Consider the following 24178-nt stretch of genomic DNA (forward strand, 5'->3'; position numbering starts at 1 on the left):
GGAGCAGCTTGACCATCCCTGGATACTGGAATCCTTCAGCAGGGAGCATTGGGCGGAAGAAAGGAAATTGAGTTTTATCCCTCAGAATCTGGGAGACAAAATTGTAACTAACCTGAAAAAGAATGAAAGATGGTATTTGATACTCAAAAGATCTGAAATTCAAGATAAATATTCTGGCCCAAATGAAAGGATATTTTTTGCACTCCTTACTCATGCTTCTTTTCTCATTGGCTTCCAGAGTCAAGAATTTTTGTATCCCCAGTAATTAGAAGGTCCCCCAATCTAGATTGGGAACATGGTGGGAGGGAATATGTTTGTTCCAATACTTCCCTCCGTTGGATAACCTGAATGATCATACTTAATTCATTCAATTTCCACAAGAAAACTCTTCATTTACAGTTGCATGGCTGAAAACTGTCTCCCCAGCAAAGACACACCTGTGGTATTTTGTAGGTGCCCAACATGGTTGAAATCTGGATGGAGATGTCAGTCTCGGCCCCTTCGAGAACAGCCACTGTGTTCCTCGGCCTTCCACAGCTAGTAGTTGGGGACGTTGGCCTCCCCGTCTGAAAGCAGGTCCAGCAAAGCATCTGAAGTCTTTCCTGCATGGAAATAGCTTTCATAAATACTGTAACCCAGAGTGATGTTGGGCAGGAGGTGGGAATCCTGGTTGATCTCCCAGATGGCAAAGAGGAAGGAGAGCATTTTCCAGTATTGTGTTGCAGCTGTCCTGCAAATATAAAAGTATTAGAACATAATCAAGGAAAGGAACATTTTATTTAACCTCTTCTAATGTTCATAGTTCTATATCCACCGAAGCCCAACAGTTCCTCTAAATAGATCACATTAAAAAAAAAAGAAACAAAAGCTGCAGTAGGAAAAGATATTTAGATTATATTTCAAAGGCAGTATTCCATTCTGTGATAGGAACAGAAAGGTTGAGCAAGTTTTGAAGATTTCATCCCTACTTGGGTGGACTGCTTCATCTCTCCTAAGACAGGTGGGAGGCGTCTCCAGATATTTCATATATTTCAACAGATGTCTGGGATTCCTTCAATTTGTATGGCCTTTTAAGATATCAAATATACCTTATGTCCAAAGGAACATATTTATTATTAGCTTTTAGATTATTCTTCTTGTGAACGTCCTTACAAGGGGACAAAGGTTTTAGACTGATTTGGATTATTCTCTCTCTTCCCCAAGTTATCATCTCCAGTAGTTAATAGTTGGAAGTTTAACTTATTCTCCAAATTGGATATAGAATCATTAAATTATCAAATTGCAAAGGCCATTTAGATCATCTAGTCCACAGTCTCACACAAACACACACAATGAGCAACTGTGACAATAATGTGTCAATTTCTGGACATGTTTTGATTTTGAAGTTCCATTGAGTAGCACTTAACTTACATTTAAATCATTATCTAAGTAGGGTATCTGGCACCAGTTTCAAATGGGACTCATAGATATTTAGAAACTCATTGATTAAATACATTTTCTTCTGGGATTCTTTCATATAAACAGTGAACTTTGGTCCAGAAAAAAATTGCTAGAGCTTATCTCATTTGAAATAGAAGGAAAAAATACAACATTCCAATATTTTTGTGTCCAAGATAACACAAAAATGTTTATGAAGCAAGGGAGGGGTAGAAGGAAGGGGTCATCTGATCCTCTGTATCCACTGTAGTTCTGCTCAGAGGATGTCAAGGAAAGTGGATGTTTATTTTTCAGTCAAGAAAAACAGACACAACTTAGGACTGTACTTGAGAATTTCAAAGAAGGATCATCATCTGTGCTGGGATACACAAACTTAAAATGGGAGAGAAATGGAGAAAAATTAGCAGATCAGGGGGACAATGCCTAGAAAAGTAGGAGGGCTGGAACTACCGAAATCAGTCAGAAATGGAGTGGCTGTAATGCTGTGCAGGAAGATGGACCTACCTGAAAAACTGAGTTGAGGGAGTTGTGCTGAAGCTGAATGGTTGAAACCTAGCCTGGGTTGCAGAGATGATGCCTCCAACGAGAAGCTCTCCTGGCCTGTAATGATTCTGCGGGTCCACCTCATCGCTCTTCAGAGTCAGGAGGCATTTGGCTCTGAGCCTCCCCCAGGCTTCCTGGGGCCACAGGAGCAGCAAGAGCAGCCACATGGCTTGTGTTCCTGATGGAGCCTCCAGCCCTGTAACTGCTTTGAACAAAGTGTGAGAAGAAGAGGTGGAAGAAACCAAGGCCCTCTTCTAAGACCAAAGCTTCGGGGGCTTTCCTAATCCAGACAGAGTAGGGATGAGGTTTCACGACTGAAGGGGAGAAGAATAAATACACCCCCTGCCTGCCCTAAAAGCTTCCCCAGGCTCTCTTTCTCCAGACCCATTTATGCACCCAAGACGTTCCAACACCATGACATCAGCCAACAAGGCTCTAGTGGGATACTGAGGTGAAAGCATGTAATTGACCTGTTTGTGTCTTCTGGAAGTTTGCAGAAGTCTATAGAGATTTAGCAGCAAGACAACAACTAAATCACTATGATTTGGATAATGGCAAGGAGGAGAAACATTGCCATGGCCAAGGCTCTGGGCTGAGATTCTGAGTCTGAAGCTGAAGACACTGCTTCAGCTGAACCTGTGGAATGTCAGGCTCAGGAAGGACAAAGCCAGGCATCCCATGAGGCTGATCGATCACAGGCGCCACCTGAGCAGCTGGACCTGTCAGGTGAGGATGATGTAAGACCTCCCAGTCCCCACATCAGATGAGTAGAAAGGAGAGCAGAACAGTGAAGGTCTCTTAGGCTACTTACCAAGCAAAGGAGCAAACAGTCTGATTACTGACAGCTGGCTGCAGCCTTATTTAAGAAGCAGCTCTGAGACAGGCTCTCTTTGCTGGAAACAACATCTAACCTCTGGCTCATGCGTGACATTCGTGTGTGGATTCTAATCTTGGACCTCTGACCTTTGGACTGGCGGACAACCTTGACCTGGCTGTGGAACTTTGGACCAACCATGGACGATTCTTTGGTGTGCTCCTGTTCTCAAAGCAAACCTTGCAAGCAAGGTTTGTTTACATTCATGTACTTTGTTTACATTCCTTCATTTCATTGTAAATTCTTCAGCCTAGTAGTGAACTGTTAATATCCCAAGAAACTGGGTACATGTGTGACTGAAACGTGAAGCAGGACACCCTCCATTTTTTAGAAAGGTTATGGAGAAAGTGGCGTCCCTGCATATTAATTTAATAGATTTGGCAGAGAAGGCAAAATTGTCCATAGGGACGTGAGATAATGTTTGGTTTAACTTTGCTTCCGGTAGAGAATTGCTTTTGGGTTGTTTGTTTGTAACAGAAAAAAAATGAAGTTATAGTTTTGAATTTTGATTATTAAGTTGAAATGGATTATAGAAATGTTTACTATAATTAAAATTGGAGTAAGAGATTGATGTATTTTTCTATGTATATCTTTGTTGTAAAGAGTTGGAAGTCATTCCTTTTGTATCTCTATTTATTTCTGCACTGTTTCTTTTTTCTTTAGTTTTCTTTCAACATTTTTCTATCTTTCCATGCTTTATCTATACCCTGAAAATATAATAAACTTTCTTTAAAAAAAACACAGTTCTCAATATAAGACAGGTTGCAGGAAGAAGGAGAAATAAAACCATCTGAAGTGACTCCTCTGCCTTTGGAGATGTAGGCTGAAGAAACCTGGGAGAGAGACGAAAACACAGCAGGAGAAAAACCCATTTAGAAGGCAAGCAAAACTCCAAGCTGCAGAAAACCTTTGTTCTTTTAAGAGATGGCTGGAAGTGGAGTAAGCCTCTCAACGTAACTGCAGCCTTCAACCTATTACATTTATTTGGTTATTGTTTAATTAAGTGATTGATTAATTAATGATAGTTCTTCCAAGGATGATCCTGTAATCTCCTGATTCTCTCCATCCACTTTCTCTCTTGCCTTCCCCTTCATCTCCTTCCTTCATCCATGCTGGGCAGAATCCTTTTTTCCTAGCTGATCATTTCTTCCCCTTACTTTCTGGAGTCTGGCCATTGCTTCAGAACTGGGGACCCTTCATGGGCTTTCTAGGTTTAAGCCAATTCAGGATCTTTGTCCCCAGTGGGCACAACCACCATGAAGGCAACCACAGAATGGATTTCAGCAACAGTTGCATAGGTTGATGGAGTCCAAGTCCCAAGAGAATGGCCCCTTTCGTGCCCATCTCCCTTCCAGCCCAAGCTGCCTTTGTTTTCTGCTCTGGCTGCCTTCTTGACTTGGGGGCTATTAATCATCATCATTGGCTTAGTGTTAATAATGAGCCTCTGCATCTTTTACTAAGCCCACTGAGTCTGTGTGTGCACCCATGGACTTTCTGAAAGAAGCTGTGAGGCTCTGTGTCCTGATGCGGCTACTACAAAGGTGTCTTGTTGCCCTCCTCTTTTAGGGAGGCTGTATGATGTCTGCCATTTCCCTTCCATTGTTTGAAATGTGTGAGAGTCTTGTTTTCATGCCATATTGAAGAACCTTACCCAGAGTAGCAAACCCTTACCCAGAGAGGCCACGTTCCTACAATTCTCCAGCATGACTTCCCGATGCAGGGCTTTTTGGTGTGGCTCCAGCCGAGACCACTCCTCCTCGGAGAAACACACAGCCACCTCCTCGAAGGACACAGGACCCCCCTGAACAAGGAAAAGAAGAACAGAACAAGCCCAGGAGGGTTTGCAAGGTCTGTCCTATTGTTCACAAATTCCCAAAGCAAAGATGTCCACTAACCTAAATGGCGATGCTTGGTTGGATTCCAAGGTTTGGGTGAGAAAATGGAAAGAGCCAAAAGCCTTTGAGTGAAGAAATATTTCAGGCAGGTTTTATCAACTTGATTGATTGTGCAGGACTGTCAGTGCCATTCAGTGAAAGCAACCCCATTTTCCTTTTGAATACATCCATCCATTCATCTATAAAGATGGAGTCTGAGGACTCTGAAGACAGAGTGATGGAGGAGAACCGGATGACAGTTGTTGAGGGGGCGAAAACCAAAGAGCCTTCAGAGACGCTGATTGGTGGAGTCTCTGATGAAGAGACTCAGCAGCCAATCAGCACTCAACAGTGGAGAGCAGCAAAGAGAGCTCAAGAGCTCAAAAGGCAATTGGCTCCCCACTGAAAATGGCGGGAAAGTCAAGCACTTAAAAGGCACCCACACAGAGAAGGGGTTGTTGATGACAAGTTCTCTTCTCCCAGCCGCGCTCCCAGATCACTCTGCCTCAGCTGACCTCCCTACCTTCTGTGACGACTTTTCTCCTCAGAATCCTGTCTCTGCCACACCTCCTGCTTCCTGCCTTGCCAAGCCGCCGCTTCCCCCGGAATCTCTCTCAGCCACGTCTCCTGCTTCCTTCTTTGCTGCTGTGCTGCTGCTGGTCCTGGATCCATTCTCCGCAGCGGGGCAGAGCAACGCCATCTCCTGCTGTGCTGCTGCTCTGCTATTGCCTCTGGAGTTGCTGGCTGTCACTGTGCTGCTGCTGTCTCTGGAGCTGCTTGTTGCCAACGATCTGATTTGTCTCTGCTCCTTGCCTGGCTGCTGAGTGAGTTCAATCCTCCATTCTGGTAATACTCCTGCCTTGCTATTGGTGATTCCAGCCAACCAGTTGAGTCTTGCCATTGCCTTGCCACTGTGCAAGCCAGTTCCAGTCCAGCTGTTTCAACCATCCTGCCACTGGTGACTCAGTCTGTCAATCCGGCCTAGCTCCCTGTCTGGTCTCAAACCACGCCAGTCCTTGACTCCAGCCACATATAACTCCTTTGGTCTGCAAGTTGCATTGGTTGCCAGTTTGCTTCCGGGTCCAATTCAAGGTATTGGTTATCACCTTTAAAGCCCTACATGGCATGGGTCCAGGTTACCTATGGGACCGTCTCACCCATTACATCAACCCGTCCCACCCGATCCTGCAAAGAGGGCATGCTACGGACCCCATCTGCAAGAGAATTCTATCTGGTGGGGTCCAGGAGGCGTGCCTTCTCTGCAGCAACTCCCGCCCTTTGGAACATCCTTCCCCCAGAGGCGAGGTTGGCCTCCTCTCTTCTGGACTTCAGGAAACGGCTGAAAACCTGGTTTTGCCACCTTACCTGGAGTGGGGAAGGGAAGAGCCATTCCTGGGGCTGGTTGATTCCCTAGTTCTGCTGGGACCAGTTTTATCCCCTTATGGGCTGAATTAGATCTGCCATGGCTTGGATTTCATTGCATTTTATGTTTATTGATTACTGATAGTATTTATGATTTTATTGAATTTTAAATTGTATTGTGAACTGCCCAGGGTCCCTCCTTGTGGGGGAGATGGGCAGTGATAAAAATCTGATAAATAAAATAAATAAAAATAAAAAAGACTCTCAGCATCTGAAGAGAATCAGCTGGCAGATGGGCCTTCAAAACCCCTTATCAGTGACTCCAATGCATCCTGTGTTAGCAGAAGGAAATGGGGGGGGGGGACTTTCTAGCACTTCAGCCAATGACTTATGGCATTCCCAGAAGAACCGATCCTGCCCATGCTTAATACCTTCATGAAAGTTCTGGGATGTCATGACCTCGTTGAAAGGCACAAAGAGCCTCACAACGTAGATCATGATCATAAAGGAATAGAGGAAGGAGATAATTAAATCAGAGATTAAAACAAGCACCCAAAGCATCCACACCCATGGACTCATATGCAACCGAAAAGAAGGGCTTCCAATGAGCAGAGATAAGCTGGTGCCCTGGAGGACCCTCCGGGATCAAGAGGACAAGGGAAGACACCGGGAAAACGCCCACGCAACCATCAAGGCACCCATCAAGAGGGATTAGGGACAATGAAGGGTGGAGAAGCACGGGACTCCGAAAGAGGGTATAAACAGGGTGCTTCACCACCGCAACCCCGTTCCCGTTTTTCGTTCTGTCAGCTACCATTCCAATAAACCAGAAATCCTTAATATCCATTAAGTGAGTCCGTGTCTTATTGCGAAGCGAGTCTGACCCTGACATAAAAACGGGAACCGACAAAAAATTTTTGCCTAGCACCTATCCAACCAGCTTGTGAGGGACCCAGCTAGGTATGAGCAACCACTCGGCACCCGGCGCAGAAGCTCCCCTTTCCTCGGGCGGGATGCGGCTGAGGTCCGGGCGGCGCCATGCCTGAGTGAGTATGGGATCCAGCTTGGGGGAAGGGGAGTGGGAGGGAACCACCCCGGCACCCCGGGGCCCACGGGCCACCGGGTGCGAGATGAGGGGGTCCTCTCCAGGTTCGCCCGGCACCCGGGAGGAAGTGCGAGCCGAGCCGACACCCACGGTGGACGGAGCCGAGGGATTGCCCGGCACCCCAGAGGGACCGAGGGAAGGTCCGTCCTCCACAACGGCCACCCGAAGAGAGGGCGAGTGGAGTGGCGAGCGCACCGGCAGGAATCTGCAGGCGGCGGCAAGGCTGGACGCGTTGGAGGAAGGGATGCAGGCGATGCGGCTGCTGCTCCAACAGCTGACGACAGCGCAGAAACCCCGCGGCGGCAGCATCATGGAGGCGCACCCGGACGAGAGATGGCGGGACGACCGTGGCGGCGGCGGCAGATACGGCGGAGCCTGATCCCAGGAGCCCACCCGACGACCAGAGACGCACCCGGACGAAAGGCGGAGCGAGGACCCGGAGTACGGCGGCGGCGACGGCAGGGGCCAGTCCCAAGAGCCCACCCGATGGAGGACATCCCGCCCTCCCACCCTGCCTATGGGGCGGCTTACTTGCGAGGAGACCCAGAGAGAGACAAGGCTACCGCAAGAGGACGGGAGACAATCCGACCCGTACCAGCCCCCGCAGAGCACGCTGCATGGCCCAGAGACGACCTGGAGCCAAACCAGAATGGCTGCCAAAGACTTTGGCATAAAGTTTGACGGGGACCCCTCAAAACTCTCGTTTTTCCTAACAAATGCGAGGTACTACCTCGAAGAATGGGGTCCCTGCTTCAGGACGGAAAGGGGCAAAGTCAATGCCCTGGCCGTAAAACTAAAAGGACGGGCCGCCGATTGGTACATCCAGCTGTGCCAATCAGGCGCCCGGGTGCTGCAGGACAGCACAGAATTCCTGCGGGCGCTGGAGCTCCACTTCAGGGACCCCCTGGAGCAAGAAAGAGCTAAAAGGGCGCTGAAAACACTCAGGCAAGGCCAGCGCCCCATGGCAGAGTATGCCATGGAGTTCCAAGCCCTAGCCGGAAAAGTGGACACCTGGTCTCAATCGACCCTGATTGAGAAATTCAAACAAGGACTTAACTTAAACGTCCTCCGGTGGGCACTCTGCCGCAACAATCCCAACTCCATGACCGAATGGATCCAGCTGGTGGGGGAAGCAGAAGACGCCCACGACACGTTCCTCCACGCCAAGAAGGAGGCGCAGCAGACGGAGGCAACGAGACCCCCATGAACAGCTGCGAGGCCGGGGAAGGCGAGACCCCAACCGTGGAAGGAGGAATGGGACCGGCACTTTGCAAAAGGGCAGTGCTTCACGTGCGGCAAGGACGACCATAAGGCAGCAGCATGCCCCAAACCAACACCCAGAGAGAGCACGAGGAGGGCACCAACTGCACCAACCCCAGCACCAAGAAAGGAGGAGGAGGGAAGCAATCCTGATGAGCCGACGGGAAACGACAGCCACCTGGCCTAAGGGGCGCCGAAGGACAGGTGGAGAAGAGTAACAGGCACAACGACAAAGGGGTGAGTGAGGAATGCCCCACCCTCTATGTCCGTGTCACCCTCACCCATGGGGACAAAACTGAAAAGGTCTGGGCACTGATTGACTCTGGCTGCTCCAAAAGTCTAATGCACCCAGACCTGGTAGCCGCGCTTAACCTCCGCTGCTATCCACTTCAGCACCATTTGGTGTTCACGCAGCTTGACGGATCAGCAGTGGGAGGGGGCCCGGTCACCCAATACACCGGAGAAACCGCGCTAAGGCTCGGCAGCCACGAGGAAAAATTGGCTTTCATCGTGGCACCGGTGGGGCAACCCCTACTCATACTAGGGATCCCATGGCTCGTGCAGCAAAACCCAGTCATCAACTGGAAAACCAGAGAGATTAAGTTTGCTGAAGGGCATTATCAAGCACCTGCAGGGAACAGGGTCCCCTGAGCGGCCATGGGGGGGGCAACGACGACTGCAGAGCACAGAGAGGCGGCGCTGCCAGAGGGACTGCCAATCAAATACGTGGACTTTGCAGACGTTTTCGGTGAGAAAGAGGCGGACAACCCCCCCCCCCCCCCAGGAAAATGGACTGTGCCATTGAACTGGTCCCGGGGGTACCCCTACCTAAACCCAAAATATATGCCATGACCCAGTGGGAGCTGGCAGCATTGAGGGACTTTGTGGACAAAAACTTGGCAAGAGGTTTTATCGAGCCTGCAAATTCTCCAGTAGGAGCGCCAGTCCTCTTTCACGAGAAAAAGGACAGGTCACTGCGGCTCTGCACAGATTACCGCAGATTAAACGCAGCATGCATATCAAATAAATACCCCTTACCCTTAATAAAGGACATCTTGTCCCACCTGGCAAAGGGTAAGGCATTCTCCAAACTTGACATAAGGGAAGCCTATTACCGTATACGGATACGGGAGGGGGATGAGTGGAAAACTGCCTTCAACTGCCCATTGGGGGCGTTTCAATATAAGGTGCTCCCATTCGGACTGGCAGGAGCACCGGGGGTTTTCATGCAATTAATTAATGAGGTCCTGCGTGACCACCTTTTTAAGGGGGTGTTGGTTTACCTCGACGATGTATTAATCTACACAGAAACGGAACATGAGCACGAACGCTTGTTAAAAGAAGTGCTCAGGAAACTCCGCAAGGCAGAGCTGTTTGCCAAACTCTCCAAGTGCGAGTTTCACAAGAAACAAATTGACTACCTAGGGTATAGGATTTCAGCTAAAGGAATAGAAATGGACCCAAGCAAGGTCCAAGCCATACTGGCGTGGGAGCGCCCATGCAAGAGGAGACAACTTCAAAGTCTCCTTGGATTCACGAATTTTTACAGGGGGTTTACCCCGAGGCTGGCGGAGATTATATTACCCCTAACTGACCTACTAAAGACAAAGGGCTTGGGGGACATGCGCAAATCAAGAAACCCAGGGGCGTTACTAAACTGGACAGCTGATTGTCAAACGGCATTCGAGAGACTAAAAAACCTCTTTACAGCTGAGCCAGTGCTACAGCACCCCGACCCCACCAAGCCTTTTCTGGTGCGAGCAGATGCCTCCGACTTTTCCATCGGAGCTATCCTGCTCCAAAGGGACTCCGACAACCACCTAAAACCCTGCGCCTACCTTTCCCGCAAATTTTCCGAAACAGAGAGGAGATGGCATGTATGGGAAAAGGAGGCGTTCGCAGTAAAGACAGCTCTGGAAACATGGCGGCACCTGCTGGAAGGGGCCACCTGCCCCTTCGAGGTCTGGACGGACCACAAGAACTTGGAGGCACTAAGCACGCCAAAACAGCTCAGCCCGAAGCAGGTGCGTTGGGCTCAGTTCTTCAGCCGGTTTAATTTCACGCTGAAATTTATACCGGGCAGGAAGAACTTCCTGGCAGATGCCCTCTCCCGACGGCCGCAGGATGACACGCAAGCCTCCGACATCGTGGGGACAGTATGGACAGAGAAACAGCTGAGCTGCCCAGTGTCACGCGCAGCCAGACAAGGAATCAGTGCACACCAGCACGAACGGCAGGGAACGAACGGAGCCACCATTCAATTTCACCGAACTGGCAACAAAAACTCGCACAAGCACTACAAACAGATACATGGTTGCAAACCAACCAACACCATGTATCTATCAAGGACAGTCTCGCCTGGAAAGAGAAAGTCTTGTACGTCCCAGAATCTCTGCGGGGGGAAATCTTACAAAGATCACACAATGACAAAACTGCGGGACATTTTGGGTTTGTAAAAACCCTTCATCTAACGAGGAGGCAATTTTGGTGGCCAAACCTAAGACGTGAAAGACTACGTTGCCACCTGCCCCACATGTGCCACCTCCAAACGGAAAGGGGGGAAACCCCAAGGGCTGCTGCAGCCAGTAGCCAGCCCCTCCCGCCCATGGGAAGAAATTTCCATGGACTTTATTGTGGACCTCCCACCCAGCCAAAGGAAAACAGTAATATGGGTGGTAAAAGACTATTTCTCAAAGCAGGCACACTTCATCCCGTGTGCAACCATCCCCTCCGCACAACAACTGGCACGCCTGTTCCTGACACACATATACAGGATACACGGCGCCCCCTGCAGGTTGGTGACCGATAGGGGCACACAGTTCACGTCAAAATTTTGGCGGGAATTTTTAAAACTAATCGGGACTAAGCAAGCACTGTCCACTGCGTGGCATCCACACATGGACGGATCTACAGAGATCCTAAACTCAACACTTGAACAGTTCCTGAGGGCATTCATAAATTACCAACAGGACAACTGGGTGGACCTACTACCTTTTGCAGAGGTAGCCTATAACAATGCGGTACATCAGAGCACTGGCCACACCCCATTTAAGGTGGTCTATGGAAGAGACTTTGTACCAATACCAGAACTACCTCAAACAGAGGCCCCACCCTGCTCACCAGACGACTGGGCAGCACAGCTGGCGACAACCTGGCCAATCATCCAAACGGCCCTAGCAGATGCACAAACTACGTACAAAAAATATGCGGACAACCACAGGGCGGAGGCACCGAACTACAAAGTGGGAGTCTACCTCTCCACTAAGTTCATAAAAACCTCGCAACCCTCGAAGAAACTGGCACTGAAATTCATCGGACCTTTCAAAATCACAGAGGTAATCAATCCAGTTACATTCAAACTGGAACTGCCCCACAACTTGAGACGGGTCCACCTGGTATTCCACTGTGCCCTACTAAAACTGACAAGCACATCACAATGGCATACGGAAGAACCCCCGCCCCCACCCATAATGATAGACAACCAACAGCATTTTGAAGTACAAGAAATACTGGATTCAAGAAAGCAAAGAGGAAAGCTGCAATACCTCGTTAAATGGAAACATTTCCCACACCCAGAGTGGGTACAGGCACAACATGTCATGGCAAGACAACTAGCTAGACGGTTCCACGAGGCATACCCAGAGAAACCAGCACCCTAAAGACATCTTCGGGGGGCAGCATGTCATGACCTCGTTGAAAGGCACAAAGAGCCTCACAACGTAGATCATGATCATAAAGGAATAGAGGAAGGAGATAATTAAATCAGAGATTAAAACAAGCACCCAAAGCATCCACACCCATGGACTCATATGCAACCGAAAAGAAGGGCTTCCGATGAGCAGAGATAAGCTGGTGCCCTGGAGGACCCTCCGGGATCAAGAGGACAAGGGAAGACACCGGGAAAACGCCCACGCAACCATCAAGGCACCCATCAAGAGGGATTAGGGACAATGAAGGGTGGAGAAGCATGGGACTCCAAAAGAGGGTATAAACAGGGTGCTTCACCACCGCAACCCCGTTCCCGTTTTTCGTTCTGTCAGCTACCATTCCAATAAACCGGAAATCCTTAATATCCATTAAGTGAGTCCGTGTCTTATTGTGAAGCGAGTCTGACCCTGACATGGGACAGCACAGCCAGAGATTTGCCATCAATATCAATTTTTTGTACACAACCCAGTTTCTGCTTCTCCTCAGATTAGAATGCAGAGAAAATTTGCAAAGCTGGATTGTTTGGCCTCCAAATCAAGGCATAAATCAGAGGATTAGAAATTACTTTGCAAGACAAAACTGCCTTGATTACATGCTTTTTCAGAACAATTTTTACTTACCTTTCTGTCTAGCCACCTTCATTGGATTTTAATTGTCTGCCTTATTGTTTAATCTGATGTGCTTTTTTTTTCTTATCACTGGTTGTAAACAAGGCTTTCTAAAGATGTTAATGTGCCAGTGTGAGTATTTAGTTATTTTTGAGCAGCCTTGCCCAATTCCAAGTCAAAGAATTACAAAAAGAATGGGTCTCTGTTTAGAAGCTGCTAGTGCTGTGACAACATTATTCCTATTTTGAAGAACTTTTTTTAAAAAATTAGTTATTGTAAACTAATAGCAGGAAAAGGAGCTAGCAGAAGGAGAGTTAAGTACTAGTCTTTAAAAAAAATTCCTAGTAAGAATCTCAGTACAGAAATTACAAAGCATTGTTACCCAACAACAGACCTCAGAGGAGGCTAAGCTGACCGAGAGCAACTTGAATCTTCTACTGCCCATTCCTTGTTGCTCAGGAACACGAAAACCCAGCCCAGACAAGAGGGGAAAATGGAAGGAGAGAGTGCTGTGTACACCAGCTTGACTTGCTGAAGGAGAGAGAGAATACAAATCTGATCAATAAATTTCCTCCTCTTACTTGAGTTGCAGGTTCAACCACTGCTTCAGCTCCACCATAAAGAGCAGACAACTTCATGCTACTCTTCCCTGTGAGGGAGACAGAATTTTAAAATGCATATTTAATGAAACAGGAGGAGGTATTCTAGAAAAGAGAAGACATAGAGAAGATGAGACAGCTGAGATCTCTCTGGGGAACGGGAGGACCTTCAATCACCTCCCGAGGTGGTAAAGGCATTTCAATGGACTTCTGCAACTGTATAGTGTATAAGACAGTGTATTACGCTGCTCAGGTACTTCTCTCCTGTGATGGGGAGGAGTCCTTTTTTCTTGTAGAGCTCTAGAATAAAAGTCTTTTGATTCTCCCACTTTGCGTGATCATTGGCGAAAGCACTGGGTGACGAACAAACTGCTGATTTCGTGGACTTCAGCAGTTTAACAAATCCTGCAGTCCAGCCTTGGTTATTCGCTTTGGGTCCTGCGTCTGATTCCCGGCCATACAAGAAACTCTCCAGAGGAGGGGAGGCTGGGGCTGTCACCCTCCTGCCCAGCCACACCGAAACTCTGGACCCCAGGAGGGACCAAGGCCAACTCACTCCGGGTGGGGAATTTTTAATAAAACCAAAGAGAGAGGATTTAACACGTGCCTGGAAAGAAACCGCACACTGACATTTAATTAATTTTTATTTAAATCCAATTCAGACTTTTCCTTAGCCCTCGTCACACCAATGAAAGGCAAACTATGGCCCTGATGCCTGAAAAAAGTCTTTCGCACATGCATTCCAGGCAACTCCTTCTACTGCCTGAGGAAGCAGCACCTGTTAAATGTCTGCCTGTTCACATCCCCCCCAGAACCATGATCAAGTGGGAAGAACAAACAATTGGGGAGCAGGAAGATCACTTGTAAAAACACAACATCTCCAAAAAATTGCATAGTCCAAAATCTGAGATGCCTAAAATGGCTGTTTTCTATCAATTGACACCCAACTGGAAAAAACATAAACTTAATAAAAAAATATTTTCTCTTGGACACCTTCAAATGAACAGTTCGTAATTAAAATGGTACATGCCCATTCTTTTTGTTTTCATTGGTAAATTCATTTATCTGGGGCAGCCAGTTTTGAGGGTCAAATTAAAAAAAAAACCTTGTTTCCTAGTTCAGTATACATAAATAGGAAATGCATAGATTTAACCAACTGAATCTGGAATTTACATGGATTCTCACCCACATGGACCTGTGTACGGGAAATTAGGTCACTGCTTCTCCTGAAGCCATTTCCACACTCCACAGATTTACATGGCTTTTCCCCTGTGTGGATCCTTTTATGTCTCATAAGGGCTCCCTTCCCACAGAAGTCCTTTCCACACTCCATGCATTTATATGGTTTCTCCCCTGTGTGGATCCTTTTATGGGGAGTAAGTTGACTACTATGAGAAAAGGTCTTTCCACACTCCATACATTTATATGGCTTCTCCCCTGTGTGGATCCTTTTGTGTGAAGTAAGTTGACTGCTATGAGAAAAGGTCTTTCCACACTCCATACATTTATATGGCTTCTCCCCTGTGTGGATCCTTTTATGGGGAGTAAGTTGACTACTATGAGAAAAGGTCTTTCCACACTCCATGCATTTATATGGCTTCTCCCCTGTGTGGATCCTTTTATGGGAAGTAAGTTGACTGCTATGAGAAAAGGTCTTTCCACACTCCATACATTTATATGGCTTCTCCCCTGTGTGGATCCTTTTGTGTGAAGTAAGTTGACTGCTATTAGTAAAGCCCTTTCCACACTCCACACATTTATATGGCTTCTCCCCTGTGTGGATCCTTTTATGGGGAATAAGTTGACTGTTATGAGTAAAGGTCTTTCCACACTCCGCACATTTATATGGCTTCTCTCCTGTGTGGATCCTTTTATGGGGAGTAAGTTGACTGCTATGAGTAAAGGTCTTTCCACATTCCATGCATTTATATGGCTTCTCTCCTGTGTGGATTCTTTTATGTCTCGTAAGGGATGCATTTCCACAGAACCCCTTTCCACACTCGATACATTTATATGGCTTCTCCCCTGTGTGGATCCTTTTATGTGAAGTAAGTTGACTGCTATTAGTAAAGCCCTTTCCACACTCCACACATTTATATGGCTTCTCCCCTGTGTGGATTCTTTTATGGGGAGTAAGTTGACTGCTATGAGTAAAGGTCTTTCCACACTCCGCACATTTATATGGCTTCTCTCCTGTGTGGATCCTTTTATGCCTCATAAGAGATGCATTTCCACAGAACCCCTTTCCACACTCTATGCATTTATATGGCTTCTCCCCTGTGTGGATCCAGTTATGGGAATTAAGATGACTACTATAGGTAAAGCCCTTTCCACACTCCATGCACTTATATGGTTTCTCCCCTGTATGGATCCTTTTATGAGAATTAAGATGACAGCTATTAATAAAGCCCTTTCCACACTCCATGCATTTATATGGCTTCTCCCCTGTGTGGATCCTTTTATGGAATGTAAAGGACCCATTTTCACAAGAAGGAGTGAAAGTCCAATTGTAATTCTTTCCATTCTCTGTGAACATATCTTCTCCTTTACTTTGGGTTGAATAGGGTTCATTTACATCTAATTTATCTTTGAATATTCTTACACTCTTCTCAATATATTTTTTCATTATTTTTCCTTCTTGGGCAACAACATCTTGCATCTGAGCATCAGTAGAAGAGGAGGTTTCCTGATTCCAATTCTTTGACTGGTTTCTCTCATGCCTTTCTAGCTCCATTTGAATTGCAGGCTGCTCCGTTCCGTCTCCATGCCCGAACATTTGGAATGGTTCCCCGGAATCTTTATTCTCCTGCCCATTATTTCCTTCAAAGGAAAACAGAAATGAAAATGACAGCAAGGTTAGGGAAAAGATCAAACTGGAGGAAGTCATATGAATTTCCTTCTGAAATTCTGCCAATATCTAGTATCTTGCAGTTTTGCATGCTTACAGTGGAGTAGTATAGAAATGATAATTTCTTTGAAAACATCAGAAGCATCCTTTTTGTTTATAATTATCCAGACGTATTCAAATCTCATGGAGAGTCAGCTCTGAGTTAAGGAAGCATCAGGGGAAACAACCACACACCACCACGAGTGCTACAACTGCTGTCCGGCCAAGCCACAGAGCCTGGGATGAGGAGAGAGATCAGCACTACGCGAGAGGTCAGTGTCTTCGATGCAGAAAGGAGGGCCATCAAGCAGCTGATTGCCTGAAAGCCAAAGCCGGAGATCGAGCGGGCAAGCCGCCGGCCAAATCGCCCCCTGCTTCATGACAAATGACAGCGGCCAAAGGGACAGCCGACTCTGAAGAATTAATCTACTTTTCGGGAGAGGCTGAAGACGAAATTAAGGAGCCGGCGGAAATGCCAGCCACCTGCCATGATGGGCACCAGCTGGCAGGTGGGAGAGGATGGGCGTGAAGATGCTATGGTGAGTGCTGACTGTCCCACTTTAGCAGTAAAAGTGAAGTTGAGTTCCCGCACAAGATCTACCGACATGTGGGCTTTAATTGACTCTGGGTGTTCCAGGTGTTTAATTCACCCCGATTTGGTTGCTGCTTTGGAACTGCTGAGTTTTCCCTTCCAGCATCCTTTGATCTTTACACAGCTGGATGGTTCAGCAGTGGGGGGGGGTGGAGGCAACCCATTTCACTGGAACTATTGCAATGCAAATAGGCAGCCACCATGAGACTTTGAAATTCGTTATAGCTCCTGTTGGCAATCCCTTGGTCATCTTGGGGATCCCATGGCTGACCTATCGAAGTCCCTATATAAATTGGGAACACAGGACTGTGACATTTAAAGATGGATTTTACCAAGCTCCTACCGCAGAGATGGTTGCCCGTGCAGGGGTTGCAAGGGCAGCGATCGCCATGCCGTGCCCTGACTTGCTGCATTTAGAAGGCTTGCCCGCTCAATACCAAGAATTTGCAGACGTATTTGGGGAGATGGAAGCAGATCAGTTACCCCCTCACCGGAAAACTGACTGTGCAATAGAGTTGGTCCCCAATGCTCAATTGCCCAAGCCAAAAATTTATCCGATGACTCAGAAGGAGCTTGAGGCGTTACGGGACTTTATTAACAAAAATCTGTCAAGGGGGTTTACTGAACCTGCAAATTCCCCAGTTGGGGCCCCTGTGCTATTTCGGGAAAAGAAAGATGGCACGCTTCGACTCTGTACGGACTATCGGGGGTTAAATTCCATCTCAGTCTGCAACAAGTACCCTCTGCCCCTCATGAAGGACATGTTAGCTCATTTGTCAAAAGGCAAGATTTTCTCCAAGCTCGATCTTCACAAAGCCTACTTTCGCATTCACATAAAAGCTAGGAATGAGTGGAAAACTGCTTTTAATTGCCCACTAGGATCGTTTCAATACAAAGTTCTCCCTTTTGGGTTGGCAGGGGCGCTCAGAGTATTCATGCAATTGATTAATGAAGTATTACATGATCATTTATTTAAAGGGGTCCTAGTTTATTTAGATGATGTTCTTATTTACACTGAAACTGAGGAGGAACACGAACGTCTCCTCAGACAGGTGTTACGCAAACTTAGAGATGCCAAATTCTATGCCAAACTTTCCAAATGTGAGTTTCACAAAAAAACAACTTGACTATCTGGGCTATTGAGTGTCTGACTGGGGTATAGAAATGGACCCTGCCAAGATTCAGGCGATTCTGAGTTGGCAGTGTCCCCGCACCCAGAGGCAATTACAAAGTTTTCTAGGATTCAGTAATTTCTATAGGCAATTCATCCTGGGATTCGCTGAGATTGGTCTGCCCCTCACTGATTTACTCTGTACCAAGGGCTTGGGTGAAACACACAAAGTAAAAAACCCTGGGGCAGTGTTGAATTGGACACCTGAATGCCAGGCGGCTTTTGACAAGTTGAAAACTCTTTTCACTGCTGAGCCTATTTTGCAGCACCCTGATCCTGAACACCCCTTTGTGGTTCAAGTCGATGCTTCTGACTCGATTGGGGCTATTTTGTTGTAAAGGGATTCAGAAAATCATCTGAAACCCTGTGCTTATCTATCCAGGAAATTTTCTGAAACAGAATGCCGCTGGTATGTTTGCGAAAAGGAGGCTTTTGCAGTAAAGGTGGCTTTAGAAACTTGGTGCCATCTCTTTGAAAGCGCTAAATGCCCTTTTGAGGTTTGGACTGATCACAGAAATTTGGAAGCCCTCCGCACACTGTGACGTCTCAGCCCTAAACAAATTCGCTGGGCTCAATTTTTTAGTCACTTTAACTTCCAGTGGGGACACGGTGGCGCCGCGGGCTGAGCTGCTGAGCTTGCCGATCGGAAGGTCAGCGGTTCGAATCCGCATAACAGGGTGAGCTCCCGTTGCTAGTCCCAGCTCCTGCCAACCTAGCAGTTCGAAAACATGCAAATGTGAGTAGATTAATAGGTACCGCTTCGGCGGGCAGGTAATGGCATTCCGTGGAGTCATGCCGGCCACATGACCACGGAAATGTCTATGGACAAATGCCGGCTCTTCGGCTTTGAAACAGAGATGAGCACCGCCCCCTAGAGTCGGACATGACTGGACTTTACGTCAAGGAAAACCTTTACCTTTATCCTTAACTTCCAGTTAAAATACATTCCTGGAAAGAAAAACTTTCTGGCTGATGCATTGTCACGTTTACCTCAAGATCACGACCAGGTGGCTGATGTGGTTGGAACTGTTCTCACTAAACCACAATTGGGCTTGGCTGCCGTCACTCGGAGCCAAAGCCGGGCGCAAGCACCCCCGCCCCTAGCACAGCCTGGGAAGCAGAAAGTGCAAGTTCCTTGTCAGTTACAAAAAGACTTTCTCCAGGCACTGAAATCTGATACTTGGTTGCTAGCCAATAGAGGCAATGTTTTTTTTGAAGACAGTCTTGCTTGGGTGGAACACCGCCTTTATGTGCCTGAAACTTTAAGAGCTGATGTTTTGCGGCATTCCCATGATGATAAACTTGCTGGACACTTTGTTTTTATTAAAACGTTGCATTTGGTTCACCGCCAATTTTGGTGGCCGACCTTAAGATGTGATGTTAAAAACTATGTTGCTTCCTGTCCTGTTTGTGCCATGTCTAAACACAAAGGGGGTAAACCACAGGGACTTTTACAGCCAGTGGCCAGCCGGTCCCATCCCTGGGACCAGATTTCCATGGATTTCATTGTGGACCTGCCACCCAGTCAGAAGAAAACTGTCATTGGGTTGTAAAAGATTTTTTCTCTAAGCAAGCTCATTTCATTCCATGTGCATCCATTCCTTCAGCCCAGCAATTGGCGCGCCTGTTTTTTCACCACATCTACCGGCTCCACGGTAGCCCCTCCCGCATAATTTCGGACCGCGGCACACAGTTTACTTCCCAATTTTGGAAATTATTTTTAAAATTGATTGGCACTAAACAGGCACTTTCCACATCGTCCCATCTGCAGACTGACGGTTCCACTGAGATTTTAAATGCCACCCTCAGACAGTTCCTTAGAGCATACATTAACTACCATCAGGACGATTGGGTTGAATTGTTACCTTTTGCTGAAGTTGCTTACAATAATGCTATATGTCAAAGTACCGGACAAACTCCTTTTCACGTGGTTTCTGGTCACAATTTTGTTCCCATCCCTGAATTGCCACAACCCCCTTCCCCAGCATGCTCCGCATCTGATTGGGCTGTTAAACTGTCTGATTCCTGGCCAGTGATTCAGCAAGCTTTGGCTGATGCCCAGGCTGCTTACAAGTCTCAAGATGACAAACATCGTTGTCCACAACACGACTTTAAAGTTGGGGATCAGGTTTATTTACCCACTAAATTTATTAAATCACCTCAACCCTCTAAAAAACATGCTCCCAAATTCATTAGTCCTTTTCCTGTTACTGATATTGTCAATCCAGTTACTGTTAAGTTGCAACTGCCTCACAATTTGAAGTGCTTGCACCGTTTTCCATTGCAGCTTGCTTAAGCCTGTATACCACTTGCCACGTTGGCACCCTCTACCTCCTCTTCCTCCTCCTATTATGATTGATGGGCAGCAGGACTTCAAAATCAAGGACATCGTTGATTCTCGCAAACTTCGGGGCACCCTGCAGTACCTGGTCCGATGGAAACACTTTCCTCATCCTGAATGGGTGTCTGCTCACTATGTTAACGCTCCTGATTTAGTTAACCATTTCCACCTTGCTTATCCTTTGAAACCTTCTGCTTAATGTATTGTGCAGTTTTTTTTGGGGGGGGCAGTATGTCATGTTCACTGTTTCAATGTAGTTCATACATCGTAACATTTCACATGCCATGGCGCTGACGCACGTTTCTGTTTGGGACAGAGCTGCTGTGAAACCTTGTACCAAGCTCTGTATGTGAAATCAGGACAATGCAATGTGTTTGGGTTATTTTCTCTGTTCAAGGACTTTTCCCGCAGACCATCAGAAACCGTTAGGAACACCTGGGATTGTGGACTTGAGAAGATTCTACAGGGGGAGGGATTTTGTTTGCACCGAGGGTTTTTAGTTTGAATTTGCTGCGCTTTAATCATTCTCAGTTTTGTGATCCTGCATACTATTCTTCAATAAATCAGATATCTTTGAAACCTTACTTATGAGTCTGATGTACAATAGAACAGGCAATCATTACATAATTAGGAGAAAACCTAACATTTTTGCAGGGGGGCAAATTCCAGCAAAGACCTGTGAGAACTAAATCAATTTTGAAACTCTTCCTTTTCTTCCTACCTAAACTACTTTTCATTTGCTATTCACTTTTTCTTGCCAAAATCACATGGTTGCAGAGAAGAAATACTAGAGTTTTTCTATTAACCCTAAACAGCATGTTTGTAATGGAAAAACGGCACCATTTTGCCCCTAATCCCAAGGCCCAGGACAGAAATGAAAAGGAAGAAAAGTCATTCACCCAAGAGCCTGAAGAAATGACAATCCTTCCTAGGACAGACAGGAAAGCATCAGGGCCCCAAAAGCTGAAATCAGCATGATGGAGTTGAGCATCTCCTCAAGTCAAGGAGTGAGTTTGTCTCTGCTATCTTCAAACAGAAATGGAAAAATTCACCAGACGAGAGATGGCACAGGATGCATCTAAGCAGAAAGCCATCGACCTACAGTTTGTCCTCGCTTAATGACCATTTGTTAAGAACTGACAACCGTTCCTCGGGCTTATAACTGTCACAGTGTCCCCGCTGTCATGTGATTACAATTCAGGTGCTTGGCAACTGTTGCACATTTACAACAGTTGCAGTGTCCTGTGGTCATATAATTGCCATTTTTGACCTTCCTGGCCAGTTTCTAATAAGCAAAATCAATAATGAACCATGTGATTTCCTTAATGACCGCCACAAAAATGATTGTAAAATCGGGTTTAGATTCACTTAATGACTGCATCGCTTAATAACCTAAATTCTGATCCTAATTGTAGTTGTTAAGTGAGGACTACCTGTATTTCCTTCCTTGGAGCAGGAGAAGGCCAGATCTTTTCCTTCTCCCTCCCAAGAGATGACATTTTGGAAGATGGGGGCAGTGTGAGTGGCTGTCTGTTGATGGTGCTCCAGGGAGATTTTGTGGAAGGACTTAGAGGGATTTTCAATGTTGCAACTGGTTTGTGGAAGTGGAGGATTGTGTTGATAGGAAGGTTGGGGTGAGAGTTTGGAATGAAGTACAAGGAACGAGAGGCTGGAGAATTGGCAGAGAGAGATTAGAGAGGGGGTAGACAAGAGTGAAGACAGAGGAGAGAAGGTGGGTGTCAGATTCCTCTGATCAAAACGCTCACAGAACCCGTTAACGAAGCATCTTCCATCACTTCCTTATCAATGGGTTAGACTCTCTGTCACCGGGTGGGAGGGGGTATGAAGTTGGAGTGTGAATTGCATTATTATGGCTACAGATTTATGATGGTTCACATCAAGGCCAGTCATTAGAGATACACCAGGAACACCACCTGGATGGGAAGGGGGGTGACATACTTCTGTGGGAAAGGGAGGCAGACGAGGGAATATAGTTTTAAATGTATGTTTTAGCAGGAATTCTCCATTCACAGCTTTACCTCTGTCCTAGTCATTTCGCTTCATTAAACGGTTAAAGGATCCCAGGCTCCTGACTGTCATCGTGTGAATGCTCGAATGGCCTGGTGCTGACATTAAGCTGTGACTCCGCATTGTGTTTGAAAACTCTTCCTGAGAAAGTAACTCAGTTGAGAGTTGGTGAAATAATGCCAAACATGGAAGAACCAAAGTGAAGCAGCCGTCGCCCTCAACCTCCATTGAGAGGACGATGCTGTATGCCAAGGAAGAAGAAGAGAAGGTAAAGTCGGAAGAGAGCTCCGGGAGTGGGGAAAGTGAGTGCGAACTGGAAGCCCAGCTCAATGCCACCAAGCTGGAGAGTGCGCTCCTTACCCTAGACTTCGTGAGAGAGCCTGAGACTCCCGACGCAATACTGGAGGAACCAGAGATGGGACCTTTGCAATCAGGTGCCAAGGAGGTGGAGGGGAGAGCACCTCCATCTTTGGAGGCACACATGAGGGTGCTGAGCCTGGGGTCTTGTGGGACTGCAACAGACACTGGTGGGACTCCACAAGCGATTTGGGGACTGGAGGCGAGGATGTCTGCCATGGAGGTGATGATACAGCATGTGTTGAAAATCCTTGACACTGTGGCATATCCCCTGGTGGAAATTTCGACTCAACTCTCCAGGGTGGCATCGCCCAATCCACGAGGTAGACACTGCACTATCACCCCACCTAGGGGGTTCGACTCCCCAACAAGGCGACAAAGGAGCGGAGGCCATGCGGAAAGTCAAGAGAAGTTGGGGTGACCCAACGCAGGCGAGGTGGCATCCCTGGGGACCACGAAGGAGATTCAAGTTCAATGGAGACCCCCAACAGTTGGCGTTTTTCTTGACCAATGTGTCCATCTATATGAGAGAATTTGGGTCCTCTTTTCCCTACAGAATATAAGAAGGTGAGCCAGGTTGGGGCAAGGCTCTGAGGAGCCATGGCAGACTGGTATGTGCAGCTGCATGATGCCATGGCCCCTGAACTATACAATTTGAGGGAGTTCATGAAAGCCCTGAGAGAGAGGTTCGAGGACCCCTGGACAAAATGAAGGCGAAATCGGCCATCCAGCAGCTTAGGCAAGGGGGGAAAAGTGTGGCAGAGTACGACGTGAAATTCAAAGCCCTGGCAGGGAAAGTTATGGACTGGTTGGAGACCACCAAGATTGATTATTTTAAAGGTGGTTTGGAGCCAGAGGTCCTAAGATGGGCGCTCTGCAGAGGAGACCCCCAAACTCTAAAATAATGGATTTGCCTGGCTGGGGAGGTCAAAAATACCCAGTACCAATTTTGCAGGCAACTAAGAGCACAAGCGGCAGGGAGGAACACCGGGGCTCCGGGCCAATTCCCTTTTGCTCAACAAAAGTTATTCCGAGAGAAAGAAGAGCCTAAAGACCGCACCTGGAAAAAGGGCAGCTGTTTCAAATGCGGTAAGGACACCCATCGAGCAGCGGAATGTCCTTGCGGAAAGCCAGAAGCCGCCAAAGGTGGAACGAAACCAGCCAAGACCCCACCAACCAAACGCAAAGGAGCCGCCGCAACCGCGCTGGCACACAGACCTAGATGCGGAGCCACTGTTGGAGTCAAGCAAGGACTCTGAACTGGGAGACCAGAAGCTGGCGGGAAATGAATTTCACCTGTTTTGAATTGCAGCCACAAGCAGATGGAAAATCCTGGGCGCAACACGCTGGTTTCTGAGGAGGAGGAAAGAGAGGATCCTCTGGTGAGTGATGACTGCCCCACGTTCTTAAAAACTTAAGAACACGCCACAAA

General features: G+C 47.2%; 1 protein-coding gene across 7 annotated transcripts in view; it reads right to left on the reverse strand.

Annotated features, from left to right (window-relative positions):
• The window catches only part of LOC134491916 (zinc finger protein 91-like), a 485354-nt gene that overhangs the window by 117800 nt on the left and 343376 nt on the right, over positions 1-24178 (reverse strand). For 5 of the 7 annotated variants that reach the window (XM_063295985.1, XM_063295990.1, XM_063295982.1 and 2 more), the window contains one exon: positions 14380-16190. The exons of the other annotated variants lie outside the window; for them this stretch is intronic. In XM_063295985.1, coding sequence (XP_063152055.1) covers positions 14458-16190 — 1733 coding nt within the window. In that variant the 3' untranslated portion in view covers positions 14380-14457. Of the gene's footprint in view, positions 1-14379; positions 16191-24178 lie in introns of those variants that run through there. 7 annotated transcript variants of the gene reach the window in all.

The sequence above is a fragment of the Candoia aspera genome, chromosome 2 (genome assembly GCF_035149785.1).
Source record: "Candoia aspera isolate rCanAsp1 chromosome 2, rCanAsp1.hap2, whole genome shotgun sequence".
In the NCBI taxonomy this organism is placed as follows: domain Eukaryota; kingdom Metazoa; phylum Chordata; class Lepidosauria; order Squamata; family Boidae; genus Candoia; species Candoia aspera.